Below are 25245 nucleotides of genomic sequence, written 5' to 3'. Positions count from 1 at the left end.
ATGAAACCAGCTCCTCACTGTTTTTTTCTAGCATCGATTCCTAATAGACAACAATCAAAGAACTAGAGTTTCCCTTGAAAATGTTTTCATTTGCTCTATCCAAAATACCTCGGTGTGACAGTTCGAATGCCCATCTGGTCCATTATCCCCAGAGAGATGACTGATCACATGGTGTCAGCCCTTCCTCTTTATTTCTAGTTGCTATATCGTATTAAAAGATAGTATTTCCAACTAACTCCTTTCCCATATAGGCAATTGCTGTCGCTGCCACAGGGACATTAAGAGATCGCAAACAGTAGGGGAAGTAGTCCACAAGACAATTAATATTAAGATATGGTTCCCCCTATGAAAAAGCATGGGACTACCCAGACATAATTAAACAATGCCAAAATAGTATTATAAATTATATTTACAGAGTACAATGCATCAAGAGGAACTGTAAGGAGCCTGTGATTTTGTCAATTATTAATACATGCAAAATTGGAATATTTTATGGGGGACAGGTTTGGTATTAAATAGGTGAGCTAAAGATATACCAGATATCTAGCAAGACCTTGAAATTAGCTCTCTTTCTTGTGTAAAGTGGAGGTCATCAAGAAACGTATCCACCCTATAATAACGTTAAAGACCAAGAACTGAACAATGGTGGTTTGTGAGCAGTCTCATGGTAAATTTATTGTTTAGTTGTACCACAAGATACACCTTCTAGAAACCTTCATTCTACCTCATTTAGAGAATGTTGCACATATAGGCTTTAGTAAAGCTCTCAACCCTCCACAGATGCCTTCAGTTACCATGAGAGCAGGGCTTTCTATATGGGAGGTGGGCTCCCCTGGCAGATGTACAATCAGTTTAGGGTGACCATACGTCCGTATTTTCCCAGACATGTCCAGCTTTTTGGTTCTTAAATCGCTGTCTGGGAGGAATTTTTAAATATCTAAAAACGTCCAGGATTTTGCCATTATTATTTTTCCCCAAAGAAGAATTGATCATTCAAGAAAGAGTGAATGATGATCACTCAAGAAAGAAAGTGAACGTTGATCACTCAAGAGATTTCCCCCCTTTTCCCCCAGCTCCCAGTGCTTGCACCGCAAAACAGCTGTTTTGCGTGGCTGGGAGGGAGGGGGGAGAAGGGGGAACGCGGAGCGCTCAGGGGAGGAGGCAGGGCTGGGGCAGGGATTTGGGGAAGGAGTCCAATGGGGCAGGGAGGGGGCGGAGTTGGGGCGGGGACTTTGGGTAAGGGGTTGGAATGGGGGCAGGCAAGGGGTGGAGTTAGGGCGGGGCCGGGGGCACAAGCAAATCCCCCCCCATGCAGTGTCCTCTTCTTTGAATGTTCAAATATGGTAACCCTAGTTTACAGGAATCATCTAAAATAATCCAGAAAAAAAACCTCTCTAGGCTCAGATGTCTTCTCATCCAGGAGGAGGATGTGATTCACCACTGTGCTACTCCAGTTTCATGCTGGTGTAACTTCACTGACTTCAGTGGGAGGTATAGCAGCATAAAAATGGAGTAACACACTGCTAATCAAGTCTGCTTCAGGAGGAGATTTTAGTGACGCCAACCCTGCTAAGCACTAAACACCAGCCTCTCCTGGATGTTACTTGCGGAGTCAAGAGAGCTTCTTATTAGAGACCAGAAGAATCACCACAAAATGAATTCCATATACGGGCCTTCTTTTCATCGGGAAATGAAAGACTTCTGTGAAATGATTCAATGGCAGGTAGTGCAGCAAGTCAAAGCAGTTTCCTTAGGGTCACACGGTGCCGATTCCAACTTATTGCCCCACCCCTGCAGCTGATTTCAACCCATTCCAGGAAAATGGGACACATCTGGTATGGTTACATGTAGTCAGACACTGTTGTGCGTAATTAGCAATAAAGTCTGACATCCAGAGTGCTGTACACATATCTAGCCACAGGATACTTTGTAGGAGTCTTTGGTTCTATTTCATACATGAAACAGGACTGATTCCCAAACCACTAGGGCAAGCCTTGATGGTCAGTGACATATAGTGATACCTTCCAGGTGTTCATTAAAAACATGATTACACATGTGTGATTTGCTCTCTCATCTGCTCCCCAGAGGGAGAAGCGTGTGGAGTGGAGGGTATAGTTTTGGTAGGGTGGTTTTCACTTTTTGTTTAATACAAATACACCTCTTGCTGCGTGTTTATGTTAGAGAAGACAAAGTCAAAGAAATGGACCTTGCACTTGGAACAGTGAGTGATGCAGTTTGTGATGGTCCTTAGTTCCGTGGGGAGTCTGTTCCACAGTCTCAAACCACTCCCCAGGGAAGGTTCAATCTCCCACACCAATGAACTTTACTCTTATTGTTGAGAGTTCCATTGTGCCAGAGGAGCATAGTTGCTGACCAAGTTCTTTGTCCTGGAACTTTGGACAATCATAGAGAGCTTTGAAAGTAAGGACTGAGTCCTTGAACGTCATTCAAAATTCTATGGGAAGCCAATGTAGCGAGTGGAGGACACATCTGATGTGTTTGCTGTAGCCTGTGTCACTGAGAAGTTATGCCACAGCATTATGAACTAGTTGGAATTTCCTAAGTGCTGTATGCTCATGCCCAGGTCTGTTGCATGGCTGTCATCCCACTGAGAGATGGGTCAGGCAGACACAGATCTGAGTTTGCTCTATTCTTATGTTTCAGATTTGTCTTCTCAAAGGTCATAGACCCAGGCTAATCTCTGTCATTTAACATGAAGCATGGTCAGTGCTCTGTTCCGAAATCACCACTATGTCAGCAAGAAAACTATCCACAAACAACAAGGTGCTGGAAATGTTTCCTCAGAACATTTGCAGATAACTCCAGAGCACATTCAGCAATAAAGAGAGATTAGACTCCAGTTGATTTTTCAGGTCTGGTGAAACACAAAACAAATGTGTGCACAGGCACTGGTTTCCTCTGAGCCCCGCGGGTGCTCAACCCCCTGCTCCACCCTAGGTCCCAGCCCCACCCCCAAGGTCCAACCCTGCCCCACCTCTTCCCACCCCCACTCCATCCCCGCCCCGCCTCTTCCCACCCAGTTCTGCCCCTCCCCCTCGCCCCCAGTGCCTCCTGCATGCCATGGAACAGCTGACTGTGGCGGGCAGGAGGCGCTGGGAGGAAGGGAGGGGGAGGAGTTGATCAGCAGGGCCGCCAGTGGATGGTAGGCCCTGGGGGGAAAAAGAGAAGGAGCTGGCTGATGGCTGCCAGTGAGTGCTCAGCAACCACTAATTTTTGTATTCACCTATGAATGTGTGCCAGGGCCAGAGTAAGGCAATCTCATACCTTAGGCTCACCACCAGACCCGGCCTTCTCCACAGCCCTTCCTTTGCCCCACAGCCTCCCACCCCCACTGTCATTGCACCCATGGTGTTATACTGCTCTCTGCCCCCCACAATAGACCCATCCCACCCCAGAGGCAGCAGCAGCAGCATGGGCCTCTTTTTCCATACCAGGACTGGCAATAGGGGGCCTTCAGTACAAATCCCAGCTACATTGGTAAATCTGATGGGTGGGTGGGTAGGATGAGTCTGCTGCATTCTTCTCCTCCTGCCACACTTCGTTGACTTAGCACTGTCTACACCAGGGGTTAGGTTGGCTTAACTACGTTGTTCGGGGGTGGATTTTTCACACCCCTCTGCAATGTAGTTGGGTTGACCTAACTTGGTGCAGATCTGGACTTAGGCAGACAGTGCATCAGTTAGGGCTCGTCTAACTTCTGAAACATAGGTCAACCTAGCTACATCAGTGAGGGGTGTGGAAAATTAAGCCAACCTAAGCCGGGCCACTGTTGACAGCGCTAGGTCAACAGAAGAATCCTTCCGTCAACCTAGCTACCATCTCTCAGAGAGGTGGATTTACTACAGTGACTGAGGAATCCCTTTCTTCACTGTAGTAAGTGTCTACACTGCTGCTGTGGCATTTCTAGTGTAGACATACCCTTAACCTCAGCCTGGTTTTTCAAACTTTTATTGGCAACAATGAGGTCTAGAAACTTTCCCTTTTTCAATTCTGATATAATCACTTGACTCTGGGAGCTGAGACCTCAGGCGTAAGCATGTAGTGCCCACACTTAATCCAGCCCTTTTGTACATAATTGCTACTTGCAATATTGCCAACCCCAAATGTTTGATACTCATGAGTCAGACTAAGAAAAAAATCATGACATTAGCTTGAGTATCATGAGCTTTAAAAAAATTATTACATTTTTTAGGATCTTCTGGGTTTGAGACTTTCAGTTGCACATTTTCAAGCTTTTCTCTGCCACCATAATGAGGGCTAGAAACTTACTCTTTCAGAAATGATAGCTGAGATTTACACATAATCACTTATCTCCAGGAGCTGGGGCTTTAAGTAATGCAATAAATATCACACGAGTTTGCAGCACCTATTGCAGTAGGGTGCACAGGTCCTTTGCAGCCCCAAAGACATGTGACATTCCTCCCACTCCACCTCTATGATGCCTACATAAGCCAAAATGTTGTGGGGTTTTGGAGACAAAACCCAGCAGGAATTCTACACTGGGTTTCAGTGTGCATCTCTGAGCTAAGTGAAACGCCAACCTGCACTTGAAGATTCAAGTTAGCAAACTCAATGTTGACCATGACTCTGAGGTCAGTGTAGACCAGGACAAAGTGTGCTCAGCCTGGTGTCAGCTAATCATGATTAAACCCTTTCAGCCGCAGAGCTACCCAGGGTTTAATCACCATTAGTGGATGTGAGTTATACAATTTGTTCTGCTCTACACTGAATGCAAAGTCACCGTCAGCACTGCGTCAGCTAACACCGTTCTTCACAACCATGTTCCAGCATGGTACAGTTTTGGAGTGAAGTCAAGGCCTAAGTGGAGGTTCATCAAATAGAGTGTACATGTGCAGAATCTGAGACTTTCATTCTGCTTCAACAGAGGCCGTCTCAGTTCACTATGAGTGGGTTCCACTGCGTTTCAAATCTCTCTCTGCAGGTTCAGCTTAATTTATTCAAATAGACATTAAAAGGGAAGTGTTGAGGGAATGCATAAATGATGGCATCCAAAGCAGTTAATTATTCTTTATCTCCTTTGTTCACTTGGATGCTGTGAGGGTTAGTTTTGTTAAGAGCTTTGAAGGTGAAAAGTGCCGTTTAAGTGCCTAGTATTTTTACCCTCATGCTCAATTTCCAGTTCCTGCAGCACTGTACTGTCCTTGTGTGACCCTAATAAAGTCATACAATACACTCGCCTTGTTTATCAGCTCCCAAAAGTGTGCTTTTGAAAGGCCGAAAGGTACCAGAATCACACTGGTGAGCTTTTCTAATGCTCTGAGATGTGCAGAGATGTGAACTCTGTCACACGAGCACCACAAAGCTCACATGTTTGCTGCCTCTAATCTGCTGCACTCATTTATTATAATGACTTGGAAGCAGTGGTATTTTGGGGCAATATCAGATTACTTCAAGGTGAAATTGAACCCAGAGCAAGGTCAACAAGGGAGGGGGGGAAAGACCAGCACAATTCTAGAAAAGACCATCAAAATGATTAGAACAGACCTTTTTCCACTGTGGCAGTCCAGTTTCCGCAATGCTGCAGGAGCGCTGGAGCAATTTGTATAGTGGGGGTGCTGAGAGCCATTGAACCAAACTGTAAACCCTGGATATGATGGAAACCTCTTCAAGCCAGGGGGTGCAGCAGCACCTATGCAATGCTGTGGTAGTCATACCGATGTGAGGCCTGCTCAGGAAAACAAGGCAAGAAAAATACATCCTTTTTTTAATTGTAGCAAGTGAATTTCTTTGAAACGCCAACCAACAGTATTTTGGGGATGGTCTACTCACTCTTCCAGAGTAATCCAATAGAATTCACCTACCAGCTACAAGAAATGTCAAACGAGATTAAAATCCAGCACTATGGTGCCACTGCATGCAATGTGCCAGGCAATCTATATATAAATACGGACTGCAAGGAATATCCCGATAAACATTCAGGAAGTAGTGAAATGAGAGAAGTGCCATTGTATCTCATTTGTCAGATCAGTGGGGAGTGTTCCAGCTGATGGCTGATGAATCGCAGAGAGTCAAAAGGGGTTCCAAATTCTAGCTCACAAAGAGCAGTGCGGCCCTGGTGAAAGCTGCAAACTCAACGTTGAATACAATCGAAACCTCAGTAGCATCTGTGGGTCCTATTATGTTCAAAGAAGGGGACAGAACTTCAGCTGTAGTCAATCATTCAGACCAGCTGAGGATCTAGCTGAGCATTTGTACCTGAAAGTAGTCACGTGAAAGTAGTCAGAACCAGAGATAGGCTTGACCCAAAACTGCAGATCTAGACACCCCAATGCCTTGAGAAAGTTCAGATCTAGTTCCAAATGCTGGGACTCAGACCCATCTCAAGCTAAAATATAAAGACATAAAAATGCCTATTTTTCCGTTAAGCATTTACTTGCAAAAAGCTACATGTTTTTGCAAAATTTCAATAATCATTTCAAATGTTGGTAACATATCAAAGCTGAACTGGAATAGCAAACTATCTGAAACCTGAAGAAGAGTTTTTAGCTTTAATTATGGAAGAGATAACAGATTGAAGGAGTGGGTGGAGGAACGACTGGGATCTGGGAACATACAGTACTGTGCACTATGAAGTGTTGCAGGAAAGGGAATCATCATGTATTTTATAGTCAAAACGGTAAATGTTTTTGCTTTGGGTATGTGAAAGACATAACATGTAATATTTTTTTTTCAGTCTAAATGAGTCACTTCTGACTGAGGCAAACAAGAAAGAACAAGTATAAAGTCTCCATGAGACAAAACACATTGATTCACTCTTGGAACATTGTGCATCTGAAAATGGAAATGACAGCTGCTCCTGTAGGAGCCAGGGGATTCCTCCACATTTAAAGGGCCAGTACAGAAAAAGCAGAATGGTCTCTCCTTTCAGCTACATAGCTACACAGGCACAGTAAAATCTGCAGACATCTTTATTTAACAACAAAAAAAGCCTACTTTGGGTTCTATAGGTTCCTTTAGCTGCACCCACTCTGCCTGCTTCTCACTGGCACTGCAGCTCATCCTACCTTCTCCTTACTCAGGAAGAACGGTTACCAAGAGGTCCCATCTCCACTACAGAACTATCATGTTGGATTGTAAAGTCCTAGACTGATGTACCATAGAGAGATGGTCAGAAATGTGTGTCCCCACCCCCAGTGGAAAGTTTTGACTTTTCAGCAAAAACTCAAAAGCCATAAAATTTCTATTGGGAAATTCCACTGCAGATTCTCATGTGAGCTGTCGTTTGAGTGCCTCAGACCTCCATTCTCCTCTACAGCCGTGGTCTCTGGACAGACTACACCTTGCATGATGCACCACAGTCTTGACTCCTGGAGAACCATTGTGGTGTCTCATGGGGAGTCCCATGGCCAAAGCGCATTGTGGAAGATGTAGTCCGGCTGGAGAGCCCAGCCCATAAAGGAGAACAGGGGCATGAGGCACCTGAACTGCAACTCCCATAAGTTCAATTTTTCAACAAAAAGTCAACCTTTTCCACAAAAAGCAGACACCTTTCATGAAGAACTTCATTTTGTCAAAAACCCAGTTTTCCACTGAAAAACAGTTTTAACTAAAAAATTTTGACCAGCCTTCGGGCCGTGATTCAGTGAGATGGTTAAAAAACAAACCCATCCCATTTAAAAGAGCAAGACCAAACTGTAGTTGTTGCAATATCATGTTGTAACTGTGTCCCCCAATGAAAACTTAACTGTTGGGACTTTTAACCATTCAACCATCTGTAGCTCTTATGCAAGCTCAACGTATTACAGAAAGCAGGGGCAGCTGCGACTAGAGCAACGCTGGTTGATACATTTGAGCCACTGACTCCTGATTAGTCCAAAATCTGAGCAGCTGCTTCCTACACTTTATCATCACACTTTCCATTAAATACAGAAGTGAGAGATTCACTTGCAGAAGCAAAGAGGAAACCAACCCGAGAGGGGACAGAGAAAAGTGGGGAGGAGGCCCTAGATGCTTTAGAGAAAAGAGAAGTCTAAAACCATATTTCCCACAAGAGCAAGAAATGACTCTTTTCACCTCATTGTAATGACTTTTGAAACCAAAGTTGCAAAACAAGAAGTGACAGGAAGAAAAAAGAAACCAAGCTATCAGGTCCTTCTGACTCTTGTGTAACTGTTAAACAGCTCCCTTGGCACCATCCTTTTCTAGTCCGTCACACAACTAAAGGGACTCGTTCATTGAAAGAAAAAATAAAATGCAGCTCACTGGCATGAAGCCTTGGGCAAATATCATTGCCTTTTTGTCTCACTGCTTTATTTTATGGTTATTTTTAAGAACAGAAATTAAGTTTCGGGTGGTCCTTTGGAGAGCTTACATTCTTCCCTGGTCTAGGGTTGTTTGGGGTTTCTTTTACGATATTCGCCCCTCTTACGATATTCGCCCCTCTTCTCTTCATTGCCTCTTGCTTTTTCCTTTCCATTTGTGCATTTGAGTCACCGGACTTCATTGCTTACAGGTTCCCTCCACACTTTCATCCCTGCTGGCCCCACCTTCCAGTCACATGTATAGTTTAAACTTGTGGGAAGGGGAGGACCATTGTAAAGACCGCATTCAAACTGGAACACAATGCACTGCTGCCACAGCAACCCAGCCTCACAGAAGACAATCTTGACTCCAGCTTGGGGCGCCATTTCAGATTTTGATGGCAGGGAGAGGGGCAACTTTAACCACAATTCCAGGGGCTACTTAGGCACCTGAAAACTCTAGGATTTTTTTTTTTTTGCAGATAATAACTTCGAAATTAGCTGATTGGAGCACTGTATCTAATTCCTATATAAAAAAAGAGAATTAAATATTAGACCCACTTAGCTCTAATACTAACATGTTCTCACATCTTATGTCAAGTCACTTAAGGGACACTGGTTAGGTTTAAAATTTTAATGTATATTCTTACTTTGTTTCTAACTCTTGATTACAACAATTGAAAGGTTTCAGAGTAACAGCCGTGTTAGTCTGTATTTGCAAAAAGAAAAGGAGTACTTGTGGCACCTTAGAGACTAACCAATTTATTTGAGCATAAGCTTTCGTGAGTTACAGCTCACTTCATCGGATGCATACTGTGGAAAATACAGAAGATGTTTTTATACACACAAACCATGAAAAAAATGGGTGTTTATCACTACAAAAGGTTTTCTCTCCCCACCCCGCACCCTACTCTCCTGCTGGTAATAGCTTATTACCAATACCAATACTTAATACCAATAGCTTATTACCAGCAGGAGAGTAGGGTGGCGGGGGAGAGAAAACCTTTTGTAGTGATAAACACCCATTTTTTTCATGCTTTGTGTGTATAAAAACATCTTCTGTATTTTCCACAGTATGCATCCGATGAAGTGAGCTGTAGCTCACGAAAGCTTATGCTCAAATAAATTGGTTAGTCTCTAAGGTGCCACAAGTACTCCTTTTCTTTTAAAAATTGAAAGAATTGTAGAAAAACCTAGATTACTTTCAATCACTTTTTTGCAGTTCCCCAAGCTTGGAATAGATCATTTAACTTTGGAAACATCCTACCAGGCCAAAGCCCTGTGAGTCTATACTGCACCTGCCTGGGGTTCTAGGGGTGTTGCCTCACTAGGAATAGACTAGAAACTGACCTTAAATAGGAGTGAAACTGACACTTTCAAGTCACTTTCACAGTATTGCCAAACCCAAATGTTCAAAAATCATGAATCAGTCTCATCAAAAATCACAAGATTATGTAAAAATAATAGATTTGGTTTTCTTTTTATTTGCATTCTGCTTTTTGAGCCTTTAGGGTGCACTGGGGTCACATTTTGAAGCTTTCTCCACAGCCACAAGGGCTAGAAACTTCATTTTTCTTTAAGAATGAAGGCTGAGATTAGAGAGGCTATTAAAATAAAAAACTCAATAATAATGGAGGATTTCAACTACCACATATTGACTGGGTACATGTCAGCTCAGGACGGGATGCAGAGATAAAGTTTCTTGACACCTTAAATGACTCTTCTTGGACCAGCTAGTCCTGGAACCCACAAGAGGAGAGGCAATTCTTGATTTAGTCCTAAGTAGAGCAGAGGATCTCATCCAAGAGGTGAATATAGCCGGACCGCTTGGTAATAGTGACCATAATATAATTAAATTTAACATCCCTGTGGCGGGGAAAACACCACAGCGGCCCAAAACTGTAGCATTTAATTTCAGAAAGGGGAACTACACAAAAATGAGGAGGTTAGTTAAACAGAAATTAAAAGGTACAGCACCAAAAGTGAAATCCCTGCAAGCTGCATGGAAACTTTTTAAAGACACCATAATAGAGGCTTAACTTAAATGTATACCCCAAATTAAAAAAATAGTAAGAGAACCAAAAAAGTGCCACCATGGCTAAACAACAGAGGCAAAGAAGCTGTGAGGCAAAACAGTCATCCTTTAAAAAGTGGAAGTTAAATCCCAGTGAGGAAAATAGAAAGGAGCTTAAACTCTGGCAAATGAAGTGTAAAAATATAATTAGGAAGCCTGACTTCAGTACTGGGCAAACTGGTTATAACTTAAGTAAAGAACAAAATTGTCAGACACATAGATGAACGTAATTTGTTGGGGAAGAGTCAACATGGTTTTTGTAAAGGGAAATCATGCCTCACCAATCTACTAGAATTCTTTGAGGGGGTAAACAAGCATGTGGACAAGGGTGATCCAATGGATATAGTGTACTTAGATTTTCAGAAAGCCTTAGACAAGGTCCCTCACCAAAGGCTCTTAAGCAAAGTAAGCTGTCATGGGATAAAAGGGAAGGTCCTCTCATGGATTGGTAACTAGTTAAAAGATAGGAAATGAAGGGTAGGAATAAATGGTCAGATTTCAGAATGGAGAGAGGTAAATAGTGGCATCCCCCAAGGGTCTGTACTGGGCCAAAGCCTATTCAATATATTCATAAAGATCTGGAAAAAGGGGTAAACAGTGAGGTGGCAAAATTTGCAGATGATATAAAATTGCTCAAGATAGTTAAGTCCCAGGCAGACTGCAAAGAGCTCAAAAGGATCTCTCAAAACTGGGTGTCTAGGCAACAAAATGGCAGATGAAATTCAATGTTGATAAATGCAAAGTAATGCACATTGGAAAACATAATCCCAACTATACATATCAAATGATGAGGTCTAAATTAGCTGTTACCACTCAAGAGAGATTTCAGAGAGAGTTGTTGGAGTCACTGCAGATAGTTCTCTGAAAACATTCACTCAATGTGTAGCAGCAGTCAAAAAAGCCAACAGAATTTTGGGAATCATTAGGAAAAAAGGATAGATAATAAGACAGAAAATATCACATTGCCTCTATATAACTCCAGGGTACGCCCACATCTTGAATACTGCATGCAGATGTGGTCGCCCATCTCAAAAAAGATATATTGGAATTGGAAAAGGTTCAGAAAAGGGCAACAAAAATGGTTAGACATATGGAACAGCTGCCATATGAGGAGAGATTAATAAAACTGGGATTTTTCAGCTTGGAAAAGAAATGACTAAGAGGGGATATGATAGAGGTCTATAAAATCATGACTAGGGTGGAGAAAGCAAATCAGGAAGTGTTACTTACTCCTTCTCATAACACAAGAACTAGGGGTCACCAAATGAAATTAATAGGCAGCAGGTTTAAAACAAACAAAAGGAAGTATTTCTTCACACAACGCACACTCAACCTGTGGAACTCCTTGCCAGGGGATGTTGTTAAAGCCAAGAGTATAACAGGGTTCAAAAAAGAACTAGATAAGTTCATGGAGGATAGGTCCACCAATGGCTATTTGCCAGGATGGACAGGGATGGTGTCCATAGCCTCTGTTTGCCAGAAGCTGGGAATGGGCGACAGGGGATGTATCACTTGACGATTACCTGTTCTGTTCATTTCCTCTGGGGCACCTGGCATTAGCCACTGTCAGAAGACAGGATACTGGACTAGATGGATCTTTGGTCTGACCCAGTAGGGCCATTCTTGTGTTCTGAAATCATCACATATCCACTTGACTCCAGGAGCTGGGGCTTTAAGGAAAACAATAATTATCATGAGACTCATGATAAAATCATGAGAGTTGGCAATACTGCTTTAACTTCTATTTAAAGGCTAGTTACTTTCCAAAAGGCTCTTAAACACAACACTACAGTGACTGAGTTGCAGTTCTCAAAAGAGAATATTTAAAACCAAGCAACAAGAAAATTCCATATTTTAAAGTTGAGAAAAACATTGAGATTTCTATGGTATATCAGGGCCACTGCAGGCAGGAAAGGAAAATAAACAGGCACAGGAGCTCTGGGCAGCTCTTCCTCTTGAAAGAAAGTTGGAGGGTCAATTCTTCTACTCCTTAATCCAGTAAAACTTCTATTGCCATCAGTGCCTCTCCTCATAGATATTAACATGTGCTTAATAACTATGTATTTCATACTTAAATATCTGAGCCATCTTATCCAGGGCTACACATTTTACACACATTGGCTCAGGGACTACATTTTCTGGTATATTCTGAACAGTGCTAAGCACACAGATGGTGCCCAGTGAATAATACAAATCATGATAATAATCGTCAACTTTATGGACTCTGCGGATGCAATTTTTATTCTTTGTTCTGGAATTGGCCTGGATACAGCTGAAACCCTAAGAATTTGAGGCATAAACACATCTGATACTTTTATGACACTTTCTGATTCCTTCCTTTTCTTGAACCTAGAACAAAAAAATGACAAAACAAAATGGTTTTCAGTTAAAATGCACAGCAGGCATTGCCACCTCTTGGGAGTTAAGTGATCTCCTCTCTTCTGACTCTCATTCTCCAGCCTTCCTGACCTCTGTGCTGCTTTTCATGCTGTCAACCATGGCATCCATCCTAACCTCCTGGGACCATTTCCTGGAGTCTCAGAGAACTGGCCGCCTTGGTTTTGCTCCCATCTATCAGAGTCCTCTTTTTTTTGCAGCATGCAGCAGAGAGATAGGCTGGTCTGTTAGATAAAGAGTTAGCTCTGAAAGACCTGGGTTCTACTCCCCCCCATGGACTTCCTGCATGATCTCAGGCCAGTGTGTTAAGGACAGAGTTTCAAAACCTTTTAGGCACCCAAAGATGCAGCTAGGCATCTAGTGGGGTTTACAAAGCACCTAACCTTCTAGGCACTTTTGAAAATCCCACTAGGTGCCTAAATACCTTTGAAAATCTGGCCTTTAGAATGAGTGTGCCTCAGTGCCCCTGCTCTACCTCACCAAGGGGCTGAGGAGAAATAGGTTAGACCTTGTGAGGCGCTCAGATACTATGGTGATGGGGCCACACAAGTACCACAGGAGAGTGGGAACTTCTCTATACCACTGCTAGCCCTTCCCTGGGTTTTGGCCCCTTCGTTTCAAGTATGTCCCCAAATCTCCACCTTTTCTGAATGTAACCTTGGCCCAGAGGGCTTGGCTGTATTATTTCTGAGTCCCCTGTGTTATCTCTAAAACAACCTCCTCCCTCCCACCCACCCACTTCCCCAGGGATTCCTGTTTTACAGGAGCAGAGAGTCCTGTGGCACCTTATAGACTAACAGACGTACTGGAGCATAAGCTTTCGTGGGTGAATACTGCTTCGATGGATGCATGTAGACTTCCAGATCCTTAACTTAATCACCAGCCCTTTCTTGTCTTAATCGCCCTCCCTCTGTTTGTAAACAAAATACTGACTCCCTGCCCCAGGGGCACATTTCCTCTGCAGAACTTACATTTCACACCAATGCTTTGCTGTAGCTAAGAGCTTCACCTGGGAGCTCGCACACCTCCTGTACGAAACTCAGGAGGCGCTCCCGCCCCACTTTGCCCCCCGAAATAGCTCCCCGCTAGAATTGCAAAGATGTGAAACTGTCCCTATCCCACCATTTCCAGATCAATAAAATGTCACCTACAAAGCCCGGGCTAAGATTTTCAAAAAATAGGAGCCTAAAGTTAGGCTGCTACGTTCTTAGCTAGGCAATAAGTGACCTGATTTTCATTCACCAGGCAACTTCCCCTGAAGTCAATCATGGTTTCTAAAATGTTCTGAACAGGTTTGTTTTGGTCTGTGCCAGGGGTTCTCAAACTTCATTGCACTGTGACCCCCTTCTGACAACAAAAATTACGACACAACCCCAGGAGGGGGGACCGAAGCCTGAACCTGCCCGAGTCCCACTGCCCTGGGTGCGGGGGGCCAAAGCCAAAGGGATTCAGCCCCAGGCACAGGGCCTGTAACCTGAGCCCTGCCACCAAGGCTGAAGCCCTAGGGCTTCCGCCCCGGGTGGTGTAGGTTTGGCCCCAGCAAGTCTAATGCCAGTCTAATGGTGATCTCATTAAAAAGGAGTCACGACCCACTTTGGGGTCCTGACTCACAGTTTGGGAACCGGTGGTCTACGCTTGCAGTTAAACCAGGTTCAGCACTGGCTCAGCTGCAATTGTTGTCGACACCCAGCATCAGAAATGGATATGCTGACAAAGCCTTAAAGTATTAAATAATTTAAGGACTGGCCAGGTCCTAATGGCTAGAAAGGAGGAAGGGGGGGGGGGGGGGGGGGAAAGGATTCCAGCTGAAAGCAAACATAGTTGGGATTAGTGTGATGTCAGTGAGACAGGCACAGAGCAGTCTAATCCTTTTGCCACACGATGTCGGAGTTTGGGGATTATGTTTGGGAGAATTTCAAAGAAAATATGTAGGACTTGATTTTCATAAGGATTCTATTCTTTTATCATTATTTTTTATGAAGTAGCGTTCCCATGCACTGGAAATAAAAGTAAAAATCAATTGCCTGTTACCTTTTGACAGATCCCGTGCAAGATTTTGCTCTTAGCATCGATGGTTGTTCCAAAATCCTAACGAATACTTTTGACATCAGAGCTGCAATGATCTTAAGTAAGTAAAGTGCTGTTTTTGAGTGTTACAAATAAGATACTTCATTGGGCATGTGTCGGTGTTAAAGAGGGTCTGATGAATAATAATCAAGTGCTTTTGATAAAACATGAGAGGGTTTATTGCTCTCATGCGAGGGTCCAGGGGCTCAGACGCAGATTGGGCCTCAGGAGGCATAGATTCTCTTCTCAGCTGTGTCTCTGACCTGCTGCGTGACCTTGAGCAAGTCACTTCACTCTGCCCCCACTCCCCATCCCCGTGCCTTTGTTTCCCCTCCCTCCCTCCCTCCCTTTGTCAGCCTGTTCACTTGTAAACTTGTTTGGGCCGGGGGTTGTCCTTTGGGTATTGTCTTCACTCCTCCGGAGTTAGCCTAGATAGAGAGTGAGAGCGACCACACTGTGAAACAGCACTTGAGCTGCTGTGGCTCACTGGTGTGGAACACTAAGACTTCTGGGGGCAGGTCTGTTTTCGGGGATCACAAGCGAGACAAATTTGAGGGTTATATTACAATCATTGCACATGCTTGTTCACAACCCCTGACTGCAAGGTTTGAATGCAGTAGCCTCAAAAGGAAGCTACTCTTCATTGAGTACATGTCTTGTTATCTACCACCAGGGACATTACAGGGCAGTTTCTGTATTGCATAGTGTTCTATGGACTCAGGAACCCTCAGTGGAGTTGGGGCCTAAATAAGAAAAGAATAGGATCTTTTTAAAATAAATAATAAACTAATTATTTAATTCATTTAATTAATACATTAATTATAAAGTAAATAATAATAGCTCAATTTCCAAACAGTTCTCTCCCTGAACTCTTCTTCTGTTTTCTGCGTAGGACACAACATCAAGGAACTGTCTCTGAAAGTTAATCTCATCATAAATGGGAAGAGTATCCTAGCCTACTCGCAGAAACTTTGTGAGCCGAAGCACCGCAGGTTTATTTTCTGTGGAAAGAGAAAAGGAGGTAATTTTACCTAGCACACTAAACACTTGATGGGTGCTGAACACTGCAAGCGGGACACACCTGCGGTGCGGCTGAGTGTACCACTACTTCCGAACGTTCTGTGGACTTCAACAGAATGTTAGTGGATGACAGCAACACAGTAGGGGAGCGTCATTTTACTTTTAACGTCTTCTTTTTGCATAACGGGCTCACTAGCTTGTGTTTTAATGGCACAGAGGTCTGAGTGCTATATACATCCAAGTTCAAGGGAAATTTAGAAGGATAATCTATAACTCAACATATAATGTAAATAAGTAGCATGGCCTACACCCCTTATGTTCAGCAGCAGTCTTATTTCAGCAAGACTGTTTGCATGTCTGAGGACTATTGCAGGATTGTCTCCTATTTTTGTAACAGCAAAGGCTGAGCTAATGAACAAGATTACTTGAGAAATGTCTCCTATCTAAAAAGTTGTGTTTCCTGTTCACTGATCCATAATCCTTTCATAGAAGTTGTGCATGAGTAAGGATTAAAGACTGCAGCATTTGGACCATGATACATTTTGGTACCATCTAAGGTGTTTGGTTTTATTTAAGGATCTCTGATAATAATAAATCCTTACTCTTCCTGATGCCATGCTCATCTCTTTGGGCTGATTTGAAAAGAAAGGTGGGTGGAGGGCAATTTCCCAGGGAGTTAAGAGAATGGCAGTTTAGTAAGTTAGCTTTGAAAGCTATTTTTCCCCAGTCACCTGCATCTCCATCAGCACTACGATAATTCATTTTCCTGTAGGGCTGTGGGTTTGGTGACCATGCACTGCACTGTTGACAAGATGGCCTCAGGGGAATTGCTAAGACATTTCACACAGTACAGAGATATCAAAAAGAATAGCAGAGAAATACTGCACAAGCAACCAATTATGTAAATTTCTGCAAGCCAGATAGACAGAAAAATTAAATTCAGAGGCTTTCTCAATAGTGTATTGAATTAAAGAAAAAATAAGATACCCACAGCCCTACTGGAAGACTGTCTTATTCTGACGAAGTGCTCAATAACACCCTGTAGAAAACACATTAAGGAAAACTAGTGTCGATCCTGAGCCCAGCACAAGCTGCTGTTTATACATTAAGCCACATAGCCAAACCCTTCTGGGGTTCGCAGCAGGTCCTTAATCTTAGCCTGGCAGGGAGATTGTTTTCACTAATTGAAGTACATCAGGATATAAAACAACACTTGATTGTTTAAATAATGCCATGTATCTTCATTTAGAAGCTGCCCTCAATTAATAACAGAACCTTATCACACAGTTGTTAATAGAAGCCATGTTGTTCCCATGCAATCCACAGAGGGAAGCGGTTAAGTTTGCTAGATGATGGGGCTCCAAAATGGACAGTCAATGTACGTTTTTACATTATATTGTAATGCAGTTTGATCTCCAGCCCCACATAGAGCAGCTCAGCACAGCCACATTTGAAGGCTGTGTCTACACTAGCACTTTTGTCAATATAACTTATGTCACTCGGGGTGTGAGAAAACAACCCTCTGAGCGACATAAATTACACCAACAAAAGCACCGGTGTGGACAGCGCCATGTCAGCGGGAGATGCTCTCTTGCCAACAGATCTACCACTGCTCGTTGACGGTGATTTAATTATGTTAACAGGAAAGCGCTCTCCCACTGGCATAGAGCAGCTACACAGAAGACCTTACAGCGGCGCAGTGGTACAGCTGTACCACTGCAAGGTCTCTAGTGTAGACATAGCCCAGTTATTTGCATTTTTGTTAAACTTGACCATTGCCTTGTGTAGAGAGGGCCATAATTTGAGCTGTCAAATATGAGGTAAAGGAAGTGTGAAGATGGCAGAGTGCTCTCTTTTTAGAGCTGAATTTTGTCAATTAGAGCCCCATCTTCATTGCACATTGAGTAACATTTGTAAAGCAAATTTTATTTGACCTCGGTTTAAATATAGTTGCTAGCTGGTTTTGGTTGGCCACTTTAGTGAGAACAAAGACTGTAAAGCTTTCTCCTACCGCCCTCCTAAAAAAGCCACAGGCTTTATAGTTTGTTCTGTTTATACATCTTGTGGCTCTTTTTTGAGAGCACCAGGAATATCTGGTGCTGAGAGAGAGGAGGGTGTAGTGGAAAGGAATTGAGGAGGAGTCAAAGGTGGCAAATAGAGAACATTTTTCTTCCTCTGTTATCTTTTACTTCTATATCAGTGACTCATGATTGGAACTGTCTTGTCAGAACAAACATAGATGGATGTTTTACCAACATCTTCGTTTCAATTATAGTATTTGTTACCTATCTTTTTACTTTTATTTAAACAAATTGTATAATGGTCATAACCGGACTAGCAAAGCCGATGAGGTCTCTCAAACATGATTCTGAACAACTTATGTCTGTTTCTTTGAGATCTAAACCCATTACACTCTCTTCTGTTCCACAGAAGGCAAAGAAGTGATCTTTAGTAGTGAAAAAAATCGTTGCTAAAGTCTTTGTGGTATTAAGTTTAGAGATGAGCTTCCTTCCTCTAGGGAGGAATTTTTCTGATCTTCGTTCATATCCCACACAAGAAAATAGTTACATAAGAGTTAGGGTTGCTCAAGTGTACTTCCCATTTACGCAGTCACAAAAACCAGAAAAACCACCCATTATGGTAACATTAGGATCCACATCCAGCACAACTCAGAGACCTTGCCCAATTAATGCCCAAACACTCTCACAGACTTTGCGGCTGCACAAACTCACTTTTTCAGATCCAACACAGGACGCTCAAAGCACACACCCAATTTCTTGCAATCATACTCAACCGAAAAAACCTTCACTCAGACCTTAGTTACAAATGAACATACACATGTAATGGCTTGTGTGTATAATGTGTTACACTTGCAGAGTATGAGATGTGAAGTTAGGTATTTCTTTTGAGTGCAATTGTGAGGAAATGGACATGTATTCTCAGCAAGAAGCTAAACCACAGAGCTGGGTTCTGGTCTGATCTGCCACATGACCTTGAGCAAGAAACTCATCCTCTCAACTCACTTTACGGGTGGGAGAAACTGAGGTGAATGATACTCACCCAGCTCCAATATTTATAGATGAGCACTGTTCAGATCAGTTCTGAACCAACAGAATTCATGGCAGTTGTGCCATCGAGTTGAATGGATGTAGGATCCAGCCTTAGATGAGCTAAGTATTACTGTATTATTACTCACACAGAAAAAAAATAAAAATTCTATAAAGGTTTAAAGCCCAGAAAAGGAAGAGGTGGGTGCAGATGTACTGGGGCCTTTATATAGTATAACAAGTGTAAGAATGTTCAAAGATTTTTAACCTAAGAAAGAGTTGAGAAAGAGGAGTCAGAATTTCATTATAGGTGTTTTGTCAGAAATGAGAGGCAGCTTCACAAGAACAAGTAACTTGAAGTAATTTACAGGAAATTCTTACTCGCTCCACTTCCTTCTGTAAATTGCTAGAGACCTGTTGATGGCAGGGAGAAGGAATACATTACTTTTGTTAGGAAGTAAGAGTGAAAAGAACTCACAAAATAGAAAAGAAAGCCTGAAGTCAGCAATACCTAGAGATCTTTTTATGATGTTCTGCAGAAAACCTCTTCAGTCATGTTAGCCCTTAAGGGAAGGGTTGAGCATGGAAGATAATGTCCCAAGAACACTGGCTGTTTTGCACTAACAGATGCTGTGACTTATTAGTATCTTGCACATATGAAGATGGAGGAATTTTTTGACTGGAAAGTTTGCCATAATTTATAAATTGATCCCGTAAATAATATCAGTCTTTCACACTATATACCTATGTGAACTCAGACAGGAAAGTTCCAAAGAGGCAATACTTTGCATTCAATGCACAAAGCTAAGTGTTTGTCTTAGTTATAATTACTGCAACTAATTCATCTCATTTGCCCCCCACTGATAGGTAAATGCAAGGGTTTAGGAAGATGCACTGTATCAAGAATACTATGTTAAACTGGAATCCCAAAAGCAAGACATGCATTCAGTTGGATTCAGCCTCGGGAGACGCTGTTTTCTGCTGTAGCCCCAGCTCTGTAAAGTCCACGGAGAGGCAATCACAGTGGTTTCAGGGGCCTGGTTTAAACAACACAGCCATGAAAGTGGGAGGTCCTGGTCAGCTAGAGGTTTGGTCGTAAAACCCAGTAGACCTATTGATTCAGAACATCTCCTGGGAGCCTCCAGTAGCTGAAGATTAAAGCTGCTCTCTTCCCCGGCAGTAGAGGCCCACCTACTGGTGCAGGGGAGAAGAGTCCATTTCCCCATCTGTGTAATAGAGCTGATATTCATCCAGGTCGCAAAGGAATAGAACTCGGGGGTGCACAGCTCCTAGCCCCCTACTAAATTCCAGATCAGCTCCACCAGACACCCCAAAGAATAGTACTGGTAGTGATGGTTTCTGCTCAGCACAAAGTAGTCCTAAGAATAGCTCCTGCTGCTATCACCTCAAGCAAGGGTGTGGCCACAATGCATGGGCAGGACCTCAGGGTCTCCTAATGAGGGAAGTACATTTACAGCCCAGGATTAATCTAGCCCTGGCGGGATGGTCAAAGTTAGCCTTATGGTGTAATAGAAAAATTAGCATCTACCTTCACCAGGGAGATACTAGCATCCATGCACATTCAGAAGCGTGTGTGTTGTCTGATTTTGTCTAATTCAGTTTCAAACATAGGTTTTGCAAAGCTAGGACACCGCCATTTCACTTTCAATCCCTTGCCAGTTCTGAAATACTCCAGGGCTGACTCCATTGACTCATGTGATCTGTGAAGAGTCTCTATCTCGAACTGGTAGGGAAGGATTCAGAGTCCATACTTCCTCCACTTTTGTCCTCTGCTGCTATCCAGGACTTGTTGGGCAGTTTGATCCTGGTTCTGAGCTGCCTGTCCTACTTGCTGCATTTTCCTTCTCAAACACGGCCCACTGCAGGAGATTCTACAGAAAGGGGTTGCTTTCTGCATTGCACTGTCCACACCAGCACTTTACAAATAGGACAGCTCCCATCTACACCTCTGCTTCTGCAACTGCTTAAACCCCTGCACAAACTTTATTCACACAGAGTCCCAGCGTAATCACTGCCCAGCTGAGTAAAGTTGTGCGGGTGCTTCAATGTCTGCAGAATCCAGGCCTATAACTCCTTTCTAGGGTCTAGCAAAATGAAACAGAACAGGGTTTTGCTGTATTTTTAAAATTTTGAGTCATTACTCGATGCAGCAGAGAAGCCTCAGACTCTATGGCTCCTGCTTCATGCACAGAAGTGAGCAACCATGGCAACAGCTCTTTGAAAAGGAAAACGCTTCCCATGGTACAGGTGAAGCAGCTGGAGAGTCCAGGCCATGAGCCAGCTGTAGTCTAGTGAATTGGATTTAGGGTCAGCAGCCAAAATATCCTGAATTCTAATCCCAGTGTTGATGTCAACATTTTGGGCCCCTTAGGCAAGTCACTTGCTCTCTCTGCCTTAATTTCCTCTTTTAGTGAAGTGGGAGATAATATATAGGAATCTTGCAGGTGTAAATGAGGATCAATTATTGCTTGTGCCATACTTTAAAAATGTGAAGTATAAGGTAGTAGTAAGAGAGACCAGGCTCAGACAGCAGTCAGGGAGCTGTAGAGATCAACTACAGGAGAAAGGGTCCAGGCAGAGAGAAGACAGAAAAATTCACACAAAAGGATAAAGTATTACTTCCCCCTCCCTGTCAAAGCAGAAGTGGCAGTAAATTTCACAGCTCATCTACGGGATAGGGCTCAGACATGCAGCTGCAGAGGACAATGCAGTGAGCAGACCCTGTATTTAAAGTAGGAGAACTTTATTTCATGCAATGCCTGCAAAATCTGGCCCAATCAGAATGGCTCATGCATAGTGTCCACTAGTGCTGAAATCATCCTCCTTTCATGAAGCTCTCAATAATAAGCAGTGAAAAGGGAGTCAGTGTGCCTAGTGGTTAGAGGGCTGGAGACTGGAAGATGGGTTTCTATACCTGGCACTGACACCAACCTGATACCTTTGGCAAGTCACTGAACCTCTGTGTATCTGTTTACTCGCTTGTGAAATGTGTACTTCCACTACACTAGTATACTGTTCAGTAAACACTCAGAAGTCAGGTATCTCCGGATGGAATGTGCTTATTAACTGCATGAGCACTCAGTGACTGCTTCACCTTAGGCTCTCAGAAACTGCTGTTCACACAGGTCTTACCTCAGAGGCTTACGACATTCATCAGCATAGTCTCTCCTACACGAGGAAGATGGTCCATACCTGTACACTTCTCTCAGAGAGCTGTTGTCCCTAAAGATTTTTAAGTCCTAGAGCACTTGTCACTGACGGTTTCAAAGTATTGCTATAAAATAGGGCATACTATAAGCTGCTTGTTTTCTTTGCGCATTGCACAATCATCATCCATTTGTTTTTCAGAACATATCTACTATGAAGGGCCTGTCACGCTGGGAATCCATGAAATCCCTCAAGTAAGTTCCCTGCAGTTATGTCCTGAAATCTAAGTTACCTGACTAAGAGCAAAAAGCGTAATAATAATGGGTGATTTCAACTATCCCCATATTGACTGGATAAATGTCACCTCAGGGCATGATGCAGAGATAAAATTTCTAGACAGCAAGAGTGACTGTTTCTTGGAGCAGCTAGTCCTGGAACCCACAAGGGGGGCGGCAATTCTTGATTAAGTCCTAACTGGAGCCCAGAATCTGGGCCAAGAGGTGATTATGCCTGAACCAATCAGTAATAGTGACCATAATGTACTTAAATGTAACGTTTTCACAAAGGGGATAAAAGCCCCCCAAAACCTACCACGGTAACATTTAACTTTGAAAAGGTGAACTACACAAAAGTGAGGATGCTTGTTAGATGGAAACTAAAAGGAGCTATCACAAGGGTTAAATGCCTGCAAGTATATGGGGTACTATTTAAAAACACCGTAATAGAGGCTCAGACTAAATGTTTACCCCCAACCAGAAAAGACAATAAGAGGACTAAAAGAATGCCACCATGGCTAATAATCAGAGTAATGTTTAGAAAGACATCTTGGAGTCACTGTGGATAGCTCTCTGAAAACTTCAGCTCCGTGAATAGCAGCAGTCAAAAAGGCTAACAGAATGTTAGCAACCATTAGGAAAGGGATAGAAAATAAGACAGAAAATATCACAATGCCACTCTATAAATTCAGGTGCCCCCACACCTTGAATGCTGTGTCCAGTTCTGGTCACCCAATCTCAAAAAGAATACAGTGGAACTGAAAAATGTTCAGAGAAGGGCAACAGAGATGATCAAGGATATGGAATGGCTTCCATACGTGGAAAGACTAAAAAGATTAGGGTTGTTCATCTTAGAAAAGCAACGACTAAAGGGGGATATGGTAGAGGTCTCTTAAATCGTGAATGGTGTGGAAAAAGTGAATAGAGAAGTGTTATTTACCCTTCCCACAATACACAAATGTGGGATCATCAGATGAAATTAACAGTCAGCAGCTTTAATACAAACAAGAGGAAGTACTTTTTCATACAATGCACAATTAACCTGTTGAGGTCATTGCCATGAGATGTTGTGATGGCCAAAAATGTAACTGGGTTCAAAAAAGAATTAGGTCAATTCATGGAGGATAGGTCCATCAATGGCTATTAGCCAAGATGATCAGGCATGCAACCCCATGTCTGGAGCAACCCTAAACCTCTGACTGCCAGAAGCCAGGAAGGAAAGACTCAACTGCCCTGTTCTGTACACGTCACCTGAAGCTCTGGTATGGATCACTGTTGGAAACAGGATACAGTGACAGACGGACCACTGGTCTGACTCAGTATGACAAGTCTTATGTCCTTAAGAACCACCACATGGTCCTACCAGAATGTCCTTAATACAGCAACGTATTCACTCTTCTAGTACTGGAGGCTGGGGACATTCAGCACTGTAAGTTTCCCCCATGATTGTAGTTTGTCCCTCTAGTACACTGCCCTGCCCTGACTCTTGCATTGGTAGCAAAGGAAGCAGCGCCTCCTGGTGATTCCTAAGAGGAAGGTCACCTCTGCAAGGGCCCATTAGCACCACTGGAGCAATTCTTTCTATACCAGTAGTTGCTGCAAGGATCTTAAACTCGCTGAAGACTTAAGATGAGTGTTGAGGGTAGTGGGGAAGGGGAAAAAATGGAGAAAGGAAGAAATGGAGAGGAGGTGAAAGGAGTTTGGAGAAGAAGACAACCTCTCTCTCCTCTCTTTTCCTTCCCATCGGTGCCTCCCTTCTACTCTCATTGGCCTATTTTACCCCCTCCCCTTCCCTGCTCATCTATTATGTCTTTGGAAGTAGCATACTCCATACTGAACCAATCTCCTGCTTGAATTTCAACAGACAGTCACACAGTGCCAGAAACGCTGAAAGCCTCCTAGCCTCTGTTTACCTGCCCAGGCACAACTAAGCGCTGTGCTCAGCAAGGCAAAGACACCAAGCATTTGCCAAAGAGTTGATGAGGCCAGTGGAAGGGGGCAGAGGGGTCTAGATCAAAGTAGCCATTGGTTAAGAACTTGCAGGTGGGGAGAATCATGGCCACCAAAACTAAAGTGTACAATCCCATTAAGCAGTCAAGGACCTATTACCGCTTCGTTCTGCAGAGAAGACCAAATGTGGCTCAATAATCCAGAATTAAAACAAATTTTTGTGTTAAGTCCTCCTCTCAATCTCTTAAGTGAGCTTAGCCACCTGACTTTCCCAATACCTCTCTGGTTGGTAGGAGGAGAGAGATATTTTGACCTATGAAATTAGGATGTCCCCTAAGCCCAGGTCTACATATTTGGACCGTGCATAGTTTCTCTCCTACATTGGGCAGATTGCTGATGTGAAATTGTCCCCAGAAGGAAGCGTTATTGTTACCACCTCTTTTGTTGAAACTAAAATACAGCGAGTTCTGTGTCTGTGTCATGTGTTTCTACAGATGATACTTTTTTTTAAAATACCCAATTAATATGTTAACATCTGTGAAAATTCATCTGAAGTTATAATAGTGCAATATTTGAACAATAAGATTAGAGTGGGATGAATCCCAGTCAAAAGAACATTTCTCCCACTCTGATTACACAGCAGTTGCAAAGTAAAGAGAAAGCCTTAATAACAAAAGCCCAGGTGCAATTGTTTCGGAAAGAGCAAGAAAAGCTACATGGACCTGAAAGGAATTTTTAAATATCAAAGAGTTTTGTTTCCCTGTGGAAGCATTTACCACCATGTTTTAATTTTGAATTTGCTGCGCTACCAACATTTGACATCTACGAAGAGGGACATTTGGCAAGAAAAATGGGCCACACCTTTTACCACCATTGAAACATATTTGGACTGGAAAAGCTTTCAGGATGGGCATAACTATTTTAACGAAAAAGGGGACTCTCTCCTATGAAGAGGCAGTTCTGTA

The 25245-nt window shown here is 43.0% G+C and overlaps 1 protein-coding gene across 1 annotated transcript in view; it reads left to right on the top strand.

Moving 5' to 3' along the window:
- LY86 (lymphocyte antigen 86) overlaps nucleotides 1-25245 on the top strand; it is a 33829-nt gene that overhangs the window by 7024 nt on the left and 1560 nt on the right. The window contains exons 2-4 of the mRNA XM_007064238.4: nucleotides 14795-14881; nucleotides 15713-15841; nucleotides 22257-22309. Coding sequence (XP_007064300.3) covers nucleotides 14795-14881; nucleotides 15713-15841; nucleotides 22257-22309 — 269 coding nt within the window. The remainder of the gene's footprint in view (nucleotides 1-14794; nucleotides 14882-15712; nucleotides 15842-22256; nucleotides 22310-25245) is intronic.

Source organism: Chelonia mydas, chromosome 2, assembly GCF_015237465.2.
Source record: "Chelonia mydas isolate rCheMyd1 chromosome 2, rCheMyd1.pri.v2, whole genome shotgun sequence".
NCBI lineage: Eukaryota > Metazoa > Chordata > Testudines > Cheloniidae > Chelonia > Chelonia mydas.
This window is presented reverse-complemented; position numbering and strand designations above follow the sequence as displayed.